This window comes from Podarcis filfolensis (assembly GCF_964270895.1).
Source record: "Podarcis filfolensis genome assembly, chromosome: 3".
NCBI classification, from domain to species: domain Eukaryota; kingdom Metazoa; phylum Chordata; class Lepidosauria; order Squamata; family Lacertidae; genus Podarcis; species Podarcis filfolensis.
The window spans coordinates 12,824,296-12,843,845 of record NC_139606.1 but is presented as its reverse complement, the minus strand read 5'-3'; the positions used below and the strand labels follow the sequence as shown (position 1 = coordinate 12,843,845).

General features: G+C 42.6%; 1 protein-coding gene and 1 long non-coding RNA gene across 4 annotated transcripts in view; one reads left to right on the top strand and one right to left on the bottom strand.

Moving 5' to 3' along the window:
• The window catches only part of PLCB1 (phospholipase C beta 1), a 466,407-nt gene that overhangs the window by 118,308 nt on the left and 328,549 nt on the right, over nt 1-19,550 (bottom strand). For all 3 annotated transcript variants that reach the window (XM_083606830.1, XM_083606829.1, XM_083606831.1), the window contains one exon: nt 5,057-5,214. In XM_083606830.1, coding sequence (XP_083462956.1) covers nt 5,057-5,214 — 158 coding nt within the window. The remainder of the gene's footprint in view (nt 1-5,056; nt 5,215-19,550) is intronic.
• LOC310759588 overlaps nt 1-19,550 on the top strand; it is a 283,329-nt gene that overhangs the window by 78,602 nt on the left and 185,177 nt on the right. The window lies entirely within an intron of this gene.

Below are 19,550 nucleotides of genomic sequence, written 5' to 3'. Positions count from 1 at the left end.
TCCCTTATTCCGAATAGGATTCCTCGCAAGAAAAGGGAAAAGTTGACAGCTATGTTTGCATCTGAGGCATCACTGCGTGAAAATATATTGCTATGAATGTGTCTCCATCAAGAAAGGGAAGAAAAAGGTCAAGCTACACAAAAATCAAGGGACACGGGTGACGCTGTGGGTTAAACCACAGAGCCTAGGACTTGCCGATCAGAAGGTCGGCGGTTCGAATCCCCGCAACGGGGTGAGCTCCCATTGCTCGGTCCCTTCTCCTGCCAACCTAGCAGTTCGAAAGCACGTCAAAGTGCAAGTAGATAAATAGGTACCACTCTGGCGGGAAGGTAAACGGCGTTTCTGTGCACTGCTCTGGTTCGCCAGAAGCGGCTTAGTCATGCTGGCCACATGACCTGGAAGCCATACACTGGCTCCCTCGGCCAATAAAGCGAGATGAGCGCTGCAACCCCAGAGTCGGCCATGACTGCACCTAATGGTCAGGGGTCCCTTTACCTTTTTACACAAAAATCAGATTTTGATGGGGGGCGGGATAGCTGACCTGGCAATACAAATTACACCCATCTTGGTAAAACCGTTGTATGTTACAATGAAGTTTGGAAATGAATTCACGGCTCTTTAGATCTCAGCCTCCCATATTTACTCAGTTGTGGCATAAAGAAAGAATTAGGGGAGTCAAATTGCAGCACAGTGAGATTAATTTACTTTTGTGCCTCCGAACATGTCAAATCTATTTGTTGGAGGCAGGGGGAAATGACAGGCCTGTTACATGGAGAACAGCCATGGTCCAAGTATGTGCTGGTTTAATGACTTTGCACCCATCAGCTACTGAGAATTCAAAATTCATTCACACACAGGATATGTTATTTCTCAACAAGAGTGTGTTGTCAAACTGAACAGCAAAGTGACAACAATATTTTTAAACTGATGTTCATGCTAGCGTCATCAGAAGTGTAACTAGTTTAGTCACAACATCCTGACGATCTTCACAGATTGCAGAGAAATAGGCCATTCTCAGTCCCCCCCCCCCAAAAGATAACCAATAACAATGAGAGAGGTGAGGCCTCAAACTGGTGCTCAAAACATCTGAGTTTATGATGATGTGTAATGTGCCAGATACTTTAACATTAGTCTCTCTCAGAAGCTCTATGACACAAACACATTTTAAAAGTCTTGGATTGCTAAATTAAATTATGAAACTGAATCAATAAATAAAAACATGAGACCGAAGATATCACAAGGAGATAAATGCCCCAATAATATATTTTATTTTTCTTTACAATCCTTATATCCCGCAAACCTTCAGCACGTACATAACAGGGTACTTAGCAATAAAATGGATGTGGGGAGCCTGTAGTCATCCAGATGTTGTCCAGATGTTCCTGAACTTCAGCACCCATCAGCATGGTCAATGGTCAGAGGCTGAAGGGGGCTGTAGTCTAGCAACATCTGGGGATATCACATTCTGATAATATAGGCATTATATATACACAGTCTGTTAAGTTGTGGGTGAACATATCAGATGACACAGCGAATCTTCAGACAGCTCTTGTTTATTCACAGGCCAGAACAGAACTGAACTGAAGGGTTCAGCCAGCCTGCTTATATAGAGCTCAGCTACAAAGCAACAGTAACAACTTTCTGTAACTATCCAATCACTGAACGTCACTTTCAATTCTTTATTTGCATATGCGGACCTGAGTGAAAACTATCTACAGTATCCCCCTGCTGGCCCAGGGTGAGAACTTCAGTACATAACACAGTCCACTTTGAAATCAGTCATGGAAAACAGCAACAAGGTTAGATTACTGCAATACATTATACATAGGGCTACCTCTAAGTGTGGGGATGATTAGGGAGGCAGGAATGAAGATGGTTCAGAAACTTCAGCTAGTGCAGAATTCAGCGGCCAGGTTGCTCACCGGAGCAAGACGGTTTGAGCATACTACACCGATCCTGGTCCAACTGCACTGGGTACCAATTAGTTTCCAGGCCCAGTTCAAAGTGCTGGTTTTGACCTATAAAGCCTTTAACAGGTCAGGACCGCAATACCTCAAGGGCCACCTCTTTCCATATTAACCTATCCAGACCCTGAGATCATCTTCTGAGGCCCTTCTTCATGTGCCTCCTCCTCAAGAGGTCCAGAGGGTGGCAACATGAGAACGGGCCTTCTCTGCAGTGGCTCCCCGTCTGTGGAATGCTCTCCCCAGGGAAGTTTGCCTTCATTATACACCTTTATGCACCAGGCAAAATAATCATTTTTAACCAGGCCTTTGGTTGATGTGATTTACATCCTATGCCCTTTTAAAATGTGTCTTTTTTGTTGGGGAGGTGCTATTGGGTTGTTGTTTTATTTTTATTATGTATTTTATGGTTTTATATCTTGATTTTATTCTATGAATTGCCCTGAGACCCCCAGGTATAGGGTGTTATATAAATTCAATAAATAATAAAAATAAAAAGAATTGTAACTAACAATATTTCATCTACGGCTACCCTTCTTGTGTGGAATAAGATGCTGGACTAAATGAGCCTTTGGTCTGGTCCAGGAGGGCTTTGCTTAATGTATGAAGGGATAAACAGGAATGCAAGGGAGCAGTCCTGCCGCTGCCATGATGGGCACAGTCTCAGCATCTTCATCCTCACCTGCTCCAACCCTAACTTTGGATGGAGCAGAAGAATCTTTCCAAGTTTAACTGTCCACACTCAGAATCCTCAGTGTGAATTATCCCAGTCACACAGGGTTCCTGCCTGTGTGGAGGAGTCTAAATACACTCAGCTGAACAGGAGAAGATTTGCCCTCCAGACCTTCTTCTTAATGCCTGAAGGTTTGAGGCTGCAGCCAGTGGGAACGGGGCTGTTTGAGGCAGAGCTGGCATTTGTGACTGCGCTCCTTCCTCCACAAACATCAGATAGATGCAAACACCTCAGCAAGTCTTGAGGTATTTGTTTTAAGGATATAGAAAGTGTGTGGGAAGCATTTTCATGACACTTAGGGTGTTTGCTTTCATACTATATCCTACAGATCACAAGATACTCCATTCTATTCCAACTCCACATAATCCCTAAACCTTTAACGCATTTTAAGGCTATTTCCACAGTCTAGGGTTGTTTGTTTGTTTTTCCATGTGGGATTTTCATTAATTCCTCAAAGCACTGTTGTGTAAATCTTGGAAGTACAGTATAACGAAGGAGCAAACTATAAACTGTCTGAAAAGGTATATGAACCAAACAACCATTGTTTCTGGATGGACAAATAATTACTGACGAATAGTCAGTAACTTTCATGAAAGAAGATCAGCTGACATTACCGCAAAGGGAAGTCTGAAGGGTATAGATAATATGAACTGAGGGGTAGTTAGCTATACATTTCTTGTAACTGTCTCTATCACATTGTTTCAGTTCTTCAGATAATTTTATAAAAAGCTTGAAAGGATTGAAATAGTACACAAGTAAGCACATATTCCATGGTATAACCAGGGCTGGATTTAGGTTTGATGAGGCCCTAAACTACTGAAGCTAATGGGGCCCTTTATATGGCCAGCTGTCCTTTGTCAACAACAAATTGTCGCTGTTTTTTTGTGTTGAATATATGCTATATGTTAATTTATGGACCTAATAGGTATCTAAAGCCATTTGCACATAACAAATAGGAGCCTACAAAACACAGAACACTGTTGCTGTATGTAAGTTTTATTTTATTTGTTTTTTTATCTTATATTTTGGAAATGTATATCCAGGTTTTTTCCCTTTAATTTTTTTGGGGCCCCCCAAGAGAGTGGGGCCCTAAGCTATGCTTGTTTAGCTTATATGTAAATCCGGCACTGCAGTTAACACTAGACAGTCATGGTGGAGAGACTTATTTAGATTTTGTAATGACACCATAGCATCATCATAGTTTCCCTATCATGCAACAAAAGTGCCTCCAATCTGTCCATTTAATGTTTTACTTAAAAAGAACAGTAATTTTCAATCCACTACCATAATGTCCCCAGATTAAGTGTTAGCTATTTCACCGTTGTTCCTTGGATGCTAGTCAATATGTTATCCAGCACAGATCCTTGTTGACATTAGAAGATAATATATCTTGCATTCAGCTCGTGGATCCATTTGAGGCTCTACTGCTGTCCATTTCCTTATAGCTAAATGCAGCATCAGTAGCACTCTTTGAGCATTGAAAAAATGTGTTGAGCATAAAGTATGCAGGGGGAGCAGGTGCTTGTGTGGCAGCCCTGCCCTCAATGTTCTCATTTGTGCCTGCTCCAATGCCATCCTTCTCATGTTGAGTTGGGAGGTAGGAAGGTTGAGGGTAAAGGTAAAGGACCCCTGGATGGTTATAAGTCCAGTCAAAGGCGACTTTGGGGATGCAGCGCTGATCTCGCTTTCAGGCCAAGGGAGCTGGTGTTTGTCCACAGACAGTTTTCCGGGTCATGTAGCCAGCATGACTGAACCGCTTCTGGCACAATGCAACACCATGATGGAAACCAGAGCACACAGAAACGCCGTTTACCTTCCCACCGCAGTGGTACCTATTTATCTACTTGCACTGGCATGCTTTCAAACTGCAAGGTTGGCAGGAGCTGAGACAGAGCAATGGGAGCTCACTCCATCACGGGGATTTGAACCACCGACCTTCTGATCTGCAAGGTCAGACCACAGTGCCAGTTGAGGAGCTATGCCAAACACACCAAAGGATGCTGGAGTAGGTCCATTGAATGTGCACTCAACTCTACCTGATGCTTTTGAATGTGCAGACAGCTACTGTCTCTCCATTTACAGTTTCTCTTCATTTGAAAGCTCTGCATCGCACCAAAGACCTCATTGCTAGGCTTCAGCGCATAAACATACCCTACGCACGACAAGGTAATTCAGTTGCTCTAATCTCCCAGATGAGAATTGAAACAAAAGCCTCAGTGAAGACTTACGGCACGAGTCTCCAAGATGCCCACGACAAGTGCCTTACCACATTTCCCTTCCTCCCTTAGCCCAAAATAAGCTAAGTGTATGTTGCAAACTGGCCCTTGCACAATAATATCAGCGACACCGCACAACGTACCTTAAAGGATATCTCAGTTGTCATGGTGAATCCATGTGTAATAACGGGCTCTTCTTCAGCTGTTCGGCCTTTCCAGCAGTCCAGCTCGACGCAGCGACAGCCAGACAATAGCACTTGGCGATACATCTCTACGGAAGAGTTACCGGCCAGCTGTCCAGCTGCAAAGATATAACGAGGAGCATGAAACAAGGGGATCCATTATGGGCTTATGGACTAAATGCACATAATTTAACCATAATGAAAGCTTACATCATCCGTTTCCCCCGGTGGTGACAAACAAATGGACAAATCCATTTAAGAGGCATAAAATGTAATGAAAATCATGTCCAATTAGTCGATACTGAATGGTTCTGATTTTTCCTTCATATTCAGCATAGTAAATCAGAGATGGCTAAGCTGTGGCCTATCAGATATTATTGGACTCCAACTCCCATCAGCCCCAGGCATGGACAGTGGTCAGAAATGGCGAGAGTTGTAGTCTGAACAACCTCTGAAGGACCATAGGTTAGCCACCTCTGGTGTGCATGATTTCTACCTAAAGAATATTGCATTGATGTGTGTGGTGGTAGACCTAGAAAATAAGAGGGAATATCACATGCACAACAGTTCAGATTCCCATTGGTTTCAAGTGTTTCTGTATTTCTAAAATGCTAAGAAATACCTTTGCCAGTTGCGGTATTTCTTGTGAGAACCACGAAATATAAACAAAGAGGATGAGAGAACTGTACACTGTACTGCTCCGTGTCCACTTCTTAGGGTTTTAGTCTTGTTTCAAATGTATTTCTAATTGTGTTTTTAATAATCATATTGCAATCACATTGAGACAGCGGCTTAGATTCTCGTATTACTATTAATTGTCTTTAAGAAATCTAACTCTTGTAACTGTGTTCTGAATGACACCATTAAAATGCACTTGTGGCAGAAACGGCTCTTCTGTCAAAAAACGTATTATATTTTAGTACAGTAAAAACAACAAAAAGTTTGCAGTCTCTTGTGCAGTTGACACCACCTTAGAGCTCTGTTGTGGCAACTGATCGGCACTGGCAGTTCACACATGTTTTCACAACTCCCGGAATTTAATGTGCCATTCTGTACTTAACTGGTTTATAATGAAACACTGCACACTCAATGGGCCCCAATCCAACCGAAGTGAAGCACTTTCAGTCTCACTGATTTCTGTGGGAGTGACTTACTATGTGCTCAACTCTCTTACTGGTCAGTGAGAAAGGCTCACTTTAGGTAAGGTAAAGGTAAAGGTACCCCTGCCCATACGGGCCAGTCGTGTCCGACTCTAGGGTTGTGCGCCCATCTCACTTAAGAGGCCGGGGGCCAGCGCTGTCCGGAGACACTTCCGGGTCACGTGGCCAGCGTGACGAAGCTGCTCTTGCGAGCCAGCACCAGCGCAGCACACGGAAACGCCGTTTACCTTCCCGCTATAAAGCAGTACCTATTTATCTACTTGCACTTAGGGGTGCTTTCGAACTGCTAGGCGAGCAGGAGCTGGGACCGAAAGACGGGAGCTCACCCCGCCGCGGGGATTCGAACCACCGACCATACGATCGGCAAGTCCTAGGCACTGAGGTTTTACCCACAGCGCCACCCGCGTCCCTTCACTTTAGGTAGGGTGGGTTTAAAAAAAGTTTAGAGTATATTTTATTGTTTTATTGTGAAAAGCTTGAAATTCAGTCCAAAGGGTTGTATTCGAAGTAGTGCTTCACAGTGCCTTTCGAGAGTGGGATGACTTCCGTTTGTGCAATGGGATACTTTCTTCTTCTCCTTCCACCATCTGCCCCCTCAATTTGTTCTGGGGTTTCCTCCCAAGCAGATTTGGGGACAGCCTGGGACATATTGTGTGAGGCAAGAAGAGGGTAGGGAGTCTTTTTTAAAAAATAAGTGGACATTTTTCCACTCACACATTTGGTTAGTTAAATACCACTCAATATCCAATCATAGATCAATAAGCTTGAAACAGGATGGCCTTTTATCATGGATGCTGTAGCAGTAGATTTCCTGAATCATATAGAATCATAGAATCATAGAATCATAGAGTTGGAAGAGACCACAAGGGCCATCGAGTCCAACCCCCTGCCAAGCAGGAAACACCATCAGAGCACTCCTGACATATGGTTGCCAAGCCTCTGCTTAAAGACCTCCAAAGAAGGAGACTCCACCACACTCCTTGGCAGCAAGTTCCACTGTCGAACAGCTCTTACTGTCAGGAAGTTCTTCCTAATGTTTAGGTGGAATCTTCTTTCTTGTAGTTTGGAACCATTGCTCCGTGTCCGCTTCTCTGGAGCAGCAGAAAACAACCTTTCTCCCTCCTCTATGTGACATCCTTTTATATATTTGAACATGGCTATCATATCACCCCTTAACCTCCTCTTCTCCAGGCTAAACATGCCCAGCTCCCTTAGCCGTTCCTCATAAGGCATCGTTTCCAGGCCTTTGACCATTTTGGTTGCCCTCCTCTGGACACGTTCCAGTTTGTCAATGTCCTTCTTGAACTGTGGTGCCCAGAACTGGACACAGTACTCCAGGTGAGGTCTGACCAGAGCAGAATACAGTGGCACTATTACTTCCCTTGATCTAGATGCTATACTCCTATTGATGCAGCCCAGAATTGCATTGGCTTTTTTAGCTGCCGCGTCACACTGTTGGCTCATGTCAAGTTTGTGGTCAACCAAGACTCCTAGATCCTTTTCACATGTACTGCTCTCAAGCCAGGTGTCACCCATCTTGTATTTGTGCCTCTCATTTTTTTTGCCCAAGTGCAATACTTTACATTTCTCCCTGTTAAAATTCATCTTGTTTGTTTTGGCCCAGTTCTCTAATCTGTCAAGGTCGTTTTGAAGTGTGATCCTGTCCTCTGGGGTGTTAGCCACCCCTCCCAGTTTGGTGTCATCTGCAAATTTGATCAGGATGCCCTTGAGTCCATCATCCAAGTCGTTGATAAAGATGTTGAATAAGACCGGGCCCAAGACAGAACCCTGTGGCACCCCACTAGTCACTCTTCTCCAGGATGAAGAGGAACCATTGATGAGCACCCTTTGGGTTCGGTCAGTCAGCCAGTTACAAATCCACTGAGTGGTAGCATAGTCAAGACCGCATTTTACCAGCTTCTTTACAAGAATATCATGGGGCACCTTGTCAAATGCCTTGCTGAAATCAAGGTAGGCTACATCCACTGCGTTCCCTTCATCTACCAGGCTTGTAATTCTGTCAAAAAACGAGATCAGGTTAGTCTGACATGACTTATTTTTCAGAAATCCATGCTGACTATTGGTGATCACAGCATTCCTTTCTAGGTGCTCACAGACTGTTTGCTTAATGATCTGCTCCAGAATCTTCCCTGGTATTGATGTCAGACTGACTGGGCGGTAATTATTTGGGTCCTCTCTTTTCCCCTTTTTGAAAATAGGGACAACATTTGCCCTCCTCCAGTCTGCCGGGACTTCGCCTGTTCTCCAGGAATTCTCAAAGATTACTGCCAGTGGTTCTGAAATCACATCTGCCAGTTCTTTTAATACTCTTGGATGCAGTTCATCTGGCCCTGGAGACTTGAATACATCTAGACTAGCCAAGTATTCTTGTACTATCTCCTTAGTTATTCTGGGCTGTGTTTCCTCTGCTGAATCATTTGCTCCAAATTCTTCAGGTCGGGCATTGTTTTCTTTATCGGAGAAGACTGAGGCAAAGAAGGCATTGAGGAGTTCAGCCCTTTCTGTGTCCCCTGTTTGCATTTCACCATCTTCTCCTCTGAGTGACCCCACTGTTTCTTTGTTCTTCCTTTTGCTACGAACATACCCATAAAAGCCTTTTTTGTTGCTTTTAACCTCTCTAGCAAGCCTGAGTTCATTCTGTGCTTTAGCTTTTCTGACTTTGTGTCTACACGTGCTGGCTATTTGTTTGAATTCCTCTTTGGTGGTTTCCCCCCTTTTCCATTTTTTGTACACATCCTTTTTTAATCTTAACTCAGTTAAAAGTTCTTTAGATAGCCACCCTGGCTTCTTTAGGCACCTTCCATGTTTCCGTCTCATTGGTATTGCCTGAAGTTGTGCTTTTACTATCTCCCTCTTAACAAACTCCCAGCCATCATGAACTCCCTTTCCTTTTAGTATTACTGTCCATGGGATCTCACCAAGCACTTCCCTAAGTTTTATGAAGTCGGCTTTCTTAAAGTCGAGAAATTGAGTCCTAGTATGCTTGGCTGCTCCTTTCCGCTGTATAGTAAACTTCAGAAGAGCATGATCACTCGCGCCTAATGATCCTTCCACTTCTACCCCACTAACCAGGTCATCAACATTGGTTAGGACCAGATCTAAAATGGCTGTTCCTCTTGTTGCTTCTCCCACTTTCTGGACAATGAAGTTGTCTGCAAGGCCAGTGAGGAATCTGTTTGACCTTATGCTCTTGGCTGAGTTTGACATCCAACAAATATCCGGGTAATTGAAGTCCCCCATTACTACTATCTCCCTTCCTTTTGCATGCTTGGCCATCTGTTCCAGGAAGGCATCATCTATGTCCTCCGTTTGGCTTGGGGATCTATAGTAAACTCCCACAATGAGGTCACTGTTATTCTTCTCTCCCTTAATTTTGACCCAAATGCTCTCACTTTGGCTTTGAGGTTCTAAATCTTGGATCTCTTCACAGGTATACACATCCCTGACATATAACGCCACTCCTCCTCCTTTCTTGTCTGGTCTGTTTCTCTGAAATAGATTGTATCCCTCCATTATTACATTCCAATCGTGGGACTTATCCCACCAGGTTTCAGTGATTCCTATTATGTCATATTTAGTTTGCTGTACCAAGAGCTCAAGCTCATCTTGTTTATTTCCCATACTTTGTGCATTAGTGTACAGACATTGAAGTCCATTAATCATTCCCCCGTGTCTCTTATTTAAGGATTTTTTCCTCCCACCACTAGGTCTGCGTGCTGTTTGCTCCATTTGGTCTATGACATTTGGATGATCATCTTCATCAATTGATAGACTCCTACCTTCAGGAGCACTGTCTCCCTCCCCCACATTAGTCAGTTTAAAGCCCTCCTGATGAGGTTTCTGAGATTTTTTGCAAAAACATTCCTCCCAACCGTTGTGAGGTGCAGCCCATCGCTTGCCAGAAGTCCATCTTCAAGAAACTGCATTCCGTGATCTAAGAATCCAAACCGCTCCTGTTTACACCATTTGCGAAGCCAGTTGTTCACTTCCACTATTTTTCCCTCTCTCCCTGGGCCACGTCGTTCAACTGGGAGGACAGATGAGATGACAATTTGTGCATTTAATTGCTTCAATTTCCTGCCCAGAGCCTCGTAATCTCTTTTGATCTTCTGGAGGCTATTGCTTGCAGTGTCATTGGTTCCCACATGAACCAAGAGGAAGGGGTATTTGTCAGTGGGTTTTATGATTCCTTGCAGTCGTTCAGTTACATCTTGGATCTTAGCCCCGGGGTTGGACTAGATTACTTTGTGATTCTCATCCATTATTTTCTGCTTTGCTTTTCAAGAGACCCATGCTTTAGGATAGCAATGTGATCAACCACCCAGTTAAGCTGGTTAGCTGAATTAGGTTAACTAACTGATTAATTGTTCCTTTTCTTCTGTCCTAAACAATGGTTATTCAATTTGCTTTGCTTCCTTTCTTTTTAATATTCCGTTATATTTCTTAAACAAGTAATAATTATAATGTTTTGCTTGCATCATTTTGGGAGAAACAGGACACACACACACACACACAAAAAAAAACAACACAGGAGAATCCAAAGGGAATCTGCATGATTCACATTTGATGTGAAATAAGACACCCAATTACTACTTGTTAAGTCTTCACTGATATGATTTTTCCTTATTCTCCTGGGGGTTTAACACCGTAAGAGATTACAAAAAACACACCAATCTGTTAAATGCTTAAGCTGTGTGAAAATAAATTGGTAGAAGCCATTTAAGACAGGGCTTTTTGGTCAAGCTCGTCCATCAGATGCTAGAAAGTCACAAAGCTTTGGCATGTTTAGAATTCCTTGTTTTTAGGGTTTTCCCACATGAACACTGTCACCTATTTTCATTTTGTATGGACGTTCAACAGGAGGAAGGAGGCAGCAGTTGAGCAGCAGCCCATAGTTCAGACTCCTAAGCTTTAGCACTAGGCCACAAGAATATAAGCAAAAATTGCTCCTCCTTCACTCAAAAGCAGTGGTCAGTGGACTAGGGGCCTAAGCTAGTCCCCTAAATGTTCCTTGCAAATTAGGATATTAAAGTATGAAAGCCTAGTTCCTCCAGGCACACTGTTCCGAAGGTGTCCAAGAACCCTTTCTGCCACCTTCCCAAAACCTGCCCAGGTTTGGGAAGGAGGCGTCAGGGCTCTAGCATCCTGTCAGAGGCTTGGTGAGTAAAAAAAAATCCTGAGAAGCTTCTGCCCATCTTAGGAAGAGAGGTACAATGCTCACACGAGCAATGTTGGGACATCACATGCACAACATCACCCCCCGCCCAATCGCCATCTCAAGCATGTAAATTGCCATATACAAATGTCATGAAAATATGTGACCTCTTTTTGGGTGAGGCCTTTCCTCCTTCTTGATGATACATGAATGTCCAGTGCGGCTCCTTTAAAGAGTTATGAACTGGGATAATTCTGTATGATGCTTTAGTGGCCAAGGATTCAAAGAGAGGCTACTTCACAACTCAATTTCAAGCTTTTCAAAAAATTACTTCACACATTGCCACATTTATTACTGCAGATGTTTTGGCTTTCTGTGGTCCTTGACCTCCACAGGCCTTTTGTAAATCACCACATGAAAGATTCATGGCAAAAGATAATAATCTTGGCTTCTATTCTGTGCTGAACTCCTCGAAACCTCTTTGGAAGAATTATCAGAAAGGGTGAAAAAGTCACCAGCTTATATCAGCATTTAATTCCCAGCCTCTCAGCTAGATGTACTCGTCCAGGATGCAAAACAGCGCAGCGAATTTGAGTTGCTTTGGATGACCAGTCCTTGCCCAAGAAATGCAACAGAGGAGATTGCTCAATTAAGTGTTTCAAACATGGTTTGATGAGTCGGACTGAATTCAACACAGGTTCCGTCCATAACTAACTCTGCCATGGATTAATTGAGAAACGAAGGAGGTTGAGACGTGGAGCTCAGAGAGATGAACACAATGTTCCAGGTGCAACTGTCAACAAACACTTCTTTAGGGATGACTAAAGAAGATATCAAGTGTGGTGGGAAGATTTAAGGACAATCAAAGAAAGATTTAAACATTTCAGTACAGTGGTACCTCGGGTTAAGAACTTAATTCATTCTGGAGGTCCGTTCTTAACCTGAAATTGTTCTTAACCTGAGGTACCACTTTAGCTAATGGGGCCTCCCGCTGCCACCGCGCCACTGCCACACAATTTCTGTTCACATCCTGAAGTAAAGTTCTTAACCCGAGTTACTATTTCTGGGTTTGTGGAGTCTGTAACCTGAAGCATCTGTAACCCGAGGTACCACTATATAGTATGGTATGGTATGGTATGGTATGGTATAAGGTTTTTTTCAGGCATCCCCAACCTTTGGCCCTCCAGATGTTTTGGACTACATTTCCCATCATCCCTGACCACTGGTCCTGTTAGCTAGGGATCATAGGAGTTGTAGGCCAAAACATCTGATACAACCAGAAACAGTATTCACTCCTTTCAAGAGCATTGGCTCAATGAATCATAGAATTGTAGAGTCGGAAAGGACCCCAAGGGCCCTCAAGTCCAACCCACACAATTCAGGAATCTTTCACCCAACATGAGGATTGAACCCACAACCCTGAGATTAACTGTATCATGCTCTACCAACTGAGCTATCCTGACTGCTATTCTTCTACAGTTCTCCATGACATATTGTTGTGAACAGGGATTCTCAACTCTCAACAAATGTGAAAGATCAGAAGAGAAAAAGGCTTATTTGTGTTGATGAGGAAATGAGTTTCTTTGTCTCAGATTAGATCTAATATAAATGAGATTACGTGGCAAAAGAAAGTTCACACCTCTCATTGAGTTTCTATACATATATAAGGTACAGATGTAAGAGGCTCATTCATAATTATATTTTGGGAATTATTCATGTTCTTCTGCAGCTGCATTGTTTTAAAATTTCTGGATGTTCCATGAGCATATTATAAAGTAGTTGTAATCTATGATATAAATCAAGCACTGCTAGCAGTCATCCCCCCCCCAATGTATTTCTTATCAATAAAAAATTGGTGTGGCACAAGGAAATTTTTATGCTGAAAGTGTGGCCCAGAGGGAAAAAGTTTGAGAACCACTGTCATAATTCAAGACGCCTTACAGAAATCATTAAATGTGGCCTTCCTCCAGAAAATACTGTATTTGACAAATAGACTCAAACAACAAGAAATTAATCAACAAAATCTACAGAATATTAGCTGACTATTCAAGACCAGTTGGCCAAAGAAAAGTGAAAAGAAACAATTCATAAAATTAGTCCCAGGATGGCTGTAACACAACAGTTCTCAGAGCCAATGTCTTGTTTTACAGAGGAAGCAAAGAAAGGAATGAAGAGTAATTGGGTATGAAGTATGGGAATAGCATCATGTTGTTGCTGCACATGTTGATGTTGCATCAGCATTCACCAACTTGGTGCCCTCCAGTTATTGTTGGAAGACAACTCCCATCAGTGCCAACCAGGATGGGCAACGGTCAGGGATGATGAGATTTGTGTTCCAAAACATCAGAAGGGCATCAGGCTGGTTATGTGGTATGAAATCAGCTGTGTGAAGAAAACGTGGAGATCTACAAGCAGAGGGTATGCACTCTGTCATGATGCAGATGCCATGTTTTGCTTTTAAAGGCATGGCATGTGTTTGCGTGTGTTTGTGAAAGCTTAGGAAAGTGGGCCTTGTTCATCATTACGGATAAATGATCATTGTTCCTTAGCTTTTGGCATGGTACAATGAGGTGCTGCAGTCAGTTCTTCACTGTGACAACCGTAATAAACTAAGCTGATAGCTAGAAGAGCTCTATTGGAAAACTGAGCTCCAGATTAAAAGCTGGAGGGGATATATATATATATATATATATATATATATATATATATTTCTCCAAACCCACAAAAAATATTATTTTTGCCACTAAAATGACATTTCTTCAAGTTTAGGATAGAATGCTTTGAAATTACTTTTTTCTTCCCTTGATGGATGGCAACATTGGATTATAAATGTTACACTTCCCCCTAAAGGGAAAGACAGAGCTATAAGGTCTAAATAAATAATCAGCACTTATGTGCTGCAAAATTGTTGTTGTTGTTGTTGTTTTACTAAAGACTAAGATCACAATAATTATGAATAGATCTATGATATGTGTGTGCTTCTCTTTGTGGTGCAATGTTGTTTCTTAAGCATTTGCTTCGCTTAAAATATAACTAAGGGTGCAGTCTCATAACTAGGACCCACCAATTAGGGGGCTGTAGCACTTGTTGGAACCCCGGCTTCATGAGTAGAATGCCAAAAACACCACTGCCATGACAGACATGCTGAAGGAGTGGAGCCACGGGAAGGGAGGAAGAATTGCACACTTCTGTCACATCCTGTTTCCCTTCAATCTGCTCACATGCCTCTGACAAGGCACAAAAATCAGCACACCTCCAGTATATGAACCTCATGCAGAGAGAGCATAACAGGACTGGTGGCATGAGACGTGTGGTATGGCCCCAAGTTGTGCATACCTAAAACTCACAAGGGGCAAGTTGGGCTTTGGAAAACTACAGAAAGAGGGCACTTTGTACGTAACAGCCAGGCCTCACAATCTGCATGGGGAACTCAAGCACAAAGAGCCGGTTACAGTCATAGGTAAAGGGACCCCTGACCATTAGGTCCAGTCATGACCGACTCTGGGGTTGCGGTGCTCATCTCACTTTATTGGCCAAGGGAGCCGGTGTACAGCTTCGGGGTCATGTGGCCAGCATGACTAAGCCACTTCTGGCAAACCAGAGCAGTGCATGGAAACGCCGTTTACCTTCCCGCCGGAGCGGTACCTATTTATCTACTTGCACTTTGACATGCTTTCAAACTGCTAGGTTGACAGGAGCAGGGACCGAGCAATGGGAGCTCACCCCGTCACGGGGATTGGAACCACCGACCTTCTGATTGGCAAGTCCTAGGCTCTGTGATTTAACCCACAGAGCCACCCGCATCCCTTGGTTACAGTCATACCTCGGGTTAAATATGCTTGAGGTTGAGCGCTTTCGAGTTGCGCTCCATGGCGACTCGGAAGTAACGGAACGCGTTACTTCTGGGTTTCGCCGCTCGCGCATGCGCAGATGGTCAAAATGATGTCATGTGCAGACGCGGGTTGCGTTTGCTTTAGGATGCGAATGGGGATCTCGTTTGTATCCAGAGGTACCACTGTACTTCCAGTTTTGGTCCCATCTTCCTCCCTGCTGAGTTGTGCAATGGCAACACTGAGACTAAACAGGGGGTGTAAGGTGGGGGCTTGTTGGTGACAGACTGAGCTTGGTGGGGCACTGCCCCATTTGCCCTAATGGATCACCCTCCACAACTGATATTTCCCACTCTTTTGTCCCTGCTTGTTTGTTTTGCTAAGCATGCAAAAGATGAATGGTGATATCGCCCCCCCCCAATAACCCCATGTTGAACTCAAGCTTCCTTCTCCTGCTTCGCAAACCTGTGCCCTATTTAGTAAGCTACCAGAGGCTGCTGCTGGCACTGGTGTGTGGCTGTGGCTGCCCATGCTGTGTGCCTTGGCGGATGAACAAAATTGCCTTTCCCTTCCTGGGTGGGTCTTGAACCCTTGTCTCATGAGGCCCATGTGTGCTTGGTGCAGTCTGCCTGCAACCACACATGGGCCACATTGAGTGGGTTCTCCTTCCTTCTCTTCTTAAAACAATGGTTGAAAGAAGCAGAAGCAAATTGTAACCCATGCCAGCATTCCGGGGCAAAGTTTGCTACCCGGAACACCTACTTCTGGGTTAGTGGAGCTCGTAACCCAAAGCGTTCATAAGGAGGATGTTACGTAACCCGAATTTCCACTGTATCTCCTCCCTGGTATGTAAAGAGAAGACTGCTTTGTTAGATTCTGATAATTAACGGGGTAACAGATCTACCAAGAGAAGAAAACATACTCTGATTTAAGGGCTTCCTTATTTCCCCAGTGGCTGCGTTCTTAACTTTAAATTAACAAAGTACATTTATTATGTATGAAGTTATGCACACAATTAATTGTATATTAAAAATCCAACTGTGCACGATACTATTGTCATCATTTATTTACAATGCGGTAAATAAATTGGGAGCATGGAGATTGTTTTAAAGCACTTGGTAAAACCGCCCTTTGAAGCAGCCTCTTTCTCCTTCCTTTACATGAGTGGGCAGGTGGGTTGAGGGTAACTTCTTCGCAGACCTCTTTGAATATTTCTGCATTCCAGCCCCCAGCTTGGGAATCACTGATCAAGATTCTTTAGGGCAGCTAACCATAAATTGAAAGCTTTACTCCTTAGCCTTTTCATCTCCTGAAGATGACCCGCAAGGCAGCAGGTACTCTACAGAATCTTAAGGTGGTGACTACAAAACAGACATTTTCTGCTGTTGCCCCTGTACTGTGGAATGCCCATTCCTCTGTCATATGTGAATTAGCAAACACCTGTTGCTTCTGAAATCTTGTAAACACTTCCCTTTCCCCCCAGGCCTTCCCTGACCCATAAGATTGGAACCGGTTTTATGTGTCTACATTTCTGTTTTATTCACTTTCAATGAGCTTTTATATTGCTGCTTTACTGGTTTATGGCTGTGTTTTTGTTTTAATGCATAAAAATTATATTGCTTGTATTTTTTGGACTGCACACAGCTGAAGAGATTTTTGAAACATTAAGCAACGTGTAAGTGCCTTTTAAGAATAAATATATAACAACAACAATAGAACAAACCAATGTTAGCAAAGTTTCCATCCCTCAAGACATCGTCCAGTTTCATTCAACATTTTCTTGGCTATCTAACCAGTTAAGACAACAATTCAGCAGCATCTGTACACATTCAAACAAACTGAGCACTTGTCAAATGAATCTGACAATACAATTGTAGTTGCTGCAGCTTTCCAATAAATGCTGTCAGCTATGGTAATGCATCCATAAAACGCAATGATTAAATCCATTCCAAGCCAGATGCTTCCATTTCATGTGGCGCCGGTGTACGCACACACACAACCCGCTAAAAAGGTGGGGCATGCATTTCTCACCACAGAGTCAATGCACTCCCTCTTCCTCTCTTAACTCAACACAATATTCTTCTGGCTAATCATTTACATGCAATTTCACTGAGCCACAAATCTTAAACCATGTTTAAGAGCAGCTGTTCCGGAGCCAAGTTCTATAAATATACATTCATCTGCCACATGACAAGGAACAAGCAGTTGCAGATCAAGGTGGCGTTCTTTGAAATTTTGGCTTAAGCCAATGGAGAACTGGATAAAGCTTTGACTCAAATATGGAGGACTAACATCAACAAACAACCGAAGCGGGGACCCTTTAAAAAATCACAGGCGGATGAAGCCTGTGACCATGGGACTCGGCGGGCACCTTTAGCGCCCCCCCAACCCGCAAAGGAACCCATTAACGGGCTCCGAAGCGAAGAGGGGGAAGTGGCGCGGTGCTGTGAGTCTACTGCTTTTTCCGTGGAGCGAAGCCGCATAGCCGTTGCCGGAGAGCGCTGCCTTTTTCCTGGGACAATTTGGCATCTAAAGAATCACCCGTGAGTACTTAAAACTCAAACAATTGGACTTTAAATAAGGACTGGCCAGTAGAGAGGAATTGGACTTAAAATTTATTTCAATTTGGTACTGAAACGGGAAGGTCTAAACAGGAAGTCAGCCTTCCGTTTCTTTGTAGTCAGAATAAAGCAAAGACAACGTAACTAGAGCTTAGAAAATCACTTTTAAAGGATTGGCTTTCATCATTTAAAATCGTGGAACCCCCCTTCGGTAGCAGGAGAAGAAGGGGGATCTTTTTTTTTGGACTGTTTAAACCTGCAGAAGTGAGTTTAAAGTAAAGTAACTTTCCACCGTCCTGATCCTGGAGCGGAGTGTCAGGACTGACGTTTGAAGCTCATTGACCAGAGACAAATGTTTTTGACAGACAGCTAAAAGAAAAGTAACATGGTGACTCCATTGTTTCCTTTCGCATTTTAAAGGAACAAATATTGACTGAATATCTTAAAAAAGAAACTTTGTTGCTATTGTTCTTAAAAGAAAGAATAAACAGAAGTTTTCCCCCTAGAGGGAGACTGTGAAATTGTAACCAACTTCAGGAGCTTGCAGCTGTTACAGATTACAATCGTGGGAAAGGACTTGTGACCTTGAAGGACAATGTTTTCAGAAGCTCTGTTGGGTGCTTTCTGTAAAATAAATGCCCTATTGGATCAGCTAAGCCAGAAGATGGATTTGATGACTAATGCGACCAGAAATTTTGAACAGGCAGTAGGAAACTACATGGAGTCTGGACTATGGAAATGGGGCTGATATGCTGAAAAGGGTAAAAAATACTACTAAGCTGGAGTTCCCATGAGTGAAAGGAAAATATGAAGAAGAGTCACGGAAGGGACATGGAAGAGACTTGAGGGCCTCGGATATAAGGATACCAGGTTAATGCGCTAGATTAATGGGACAAAAAGGACTGACAAAATCCGGGACCAGGAGGAAGGGACACTGGATGAAGATTGGATTGTTTTACTTTTCTTTTTTTTATCATTAGGACTGTTTTAAATAATTGATGAATGTTAGAAAAATGTTGAAATGGAACTACTTGGTTCTAGCAAAAATGTTTAAAGAATTAGGTTAATGATATGGTTATGAGAAGTTGGTAAAAATAAGATTTAAGTTTTAAGTTTTAAGGTTTGCTATAAGACAAGATGAAAATAGATTAAGATAATGTAAGGACAAAATATTATGAACTATGGAAAGGATTTGCTGCGATAATTATTAACCAGGATACAAGAAAGGGGAGGAGGAGGAGGTCAAAGAAAGAAGGTAATGAAAGTTAGAAATTTGAGAATGATGGATGTATTTTTTCTTTCTATTTTTCTGTTTTGTCTTTTTTTCTGTTTTTTCTTTTTTATAATTTTTTTTAAAAATTAATAAATATTATTTTTTTAAAAAATAACATCAACAAACAACCATGATCTAATCTACAAGATTCTCTTGAATTCATCTAGCAATTATCAGTGTCACAGAAAGTTGGTTTTGAGCCAAGATACTTGTTATGATGATATTTTAAATATCCTGACCCTGATGGCTACTTAGTCCTTAAGTATCATGATTTAAGCGAGAAATCCGGTTACATATATATATATATATATAGATAGATAGATATAGATATATAGATATATATAGATATATACTGGTATATATATAAATAATCTTATTTGAAGCAATTTTATTTGCTTTCTAGTTTCTGAGCTAGAAGCTCCAATCCCAAGCATACTTAATTGGAAGCTAGCTTG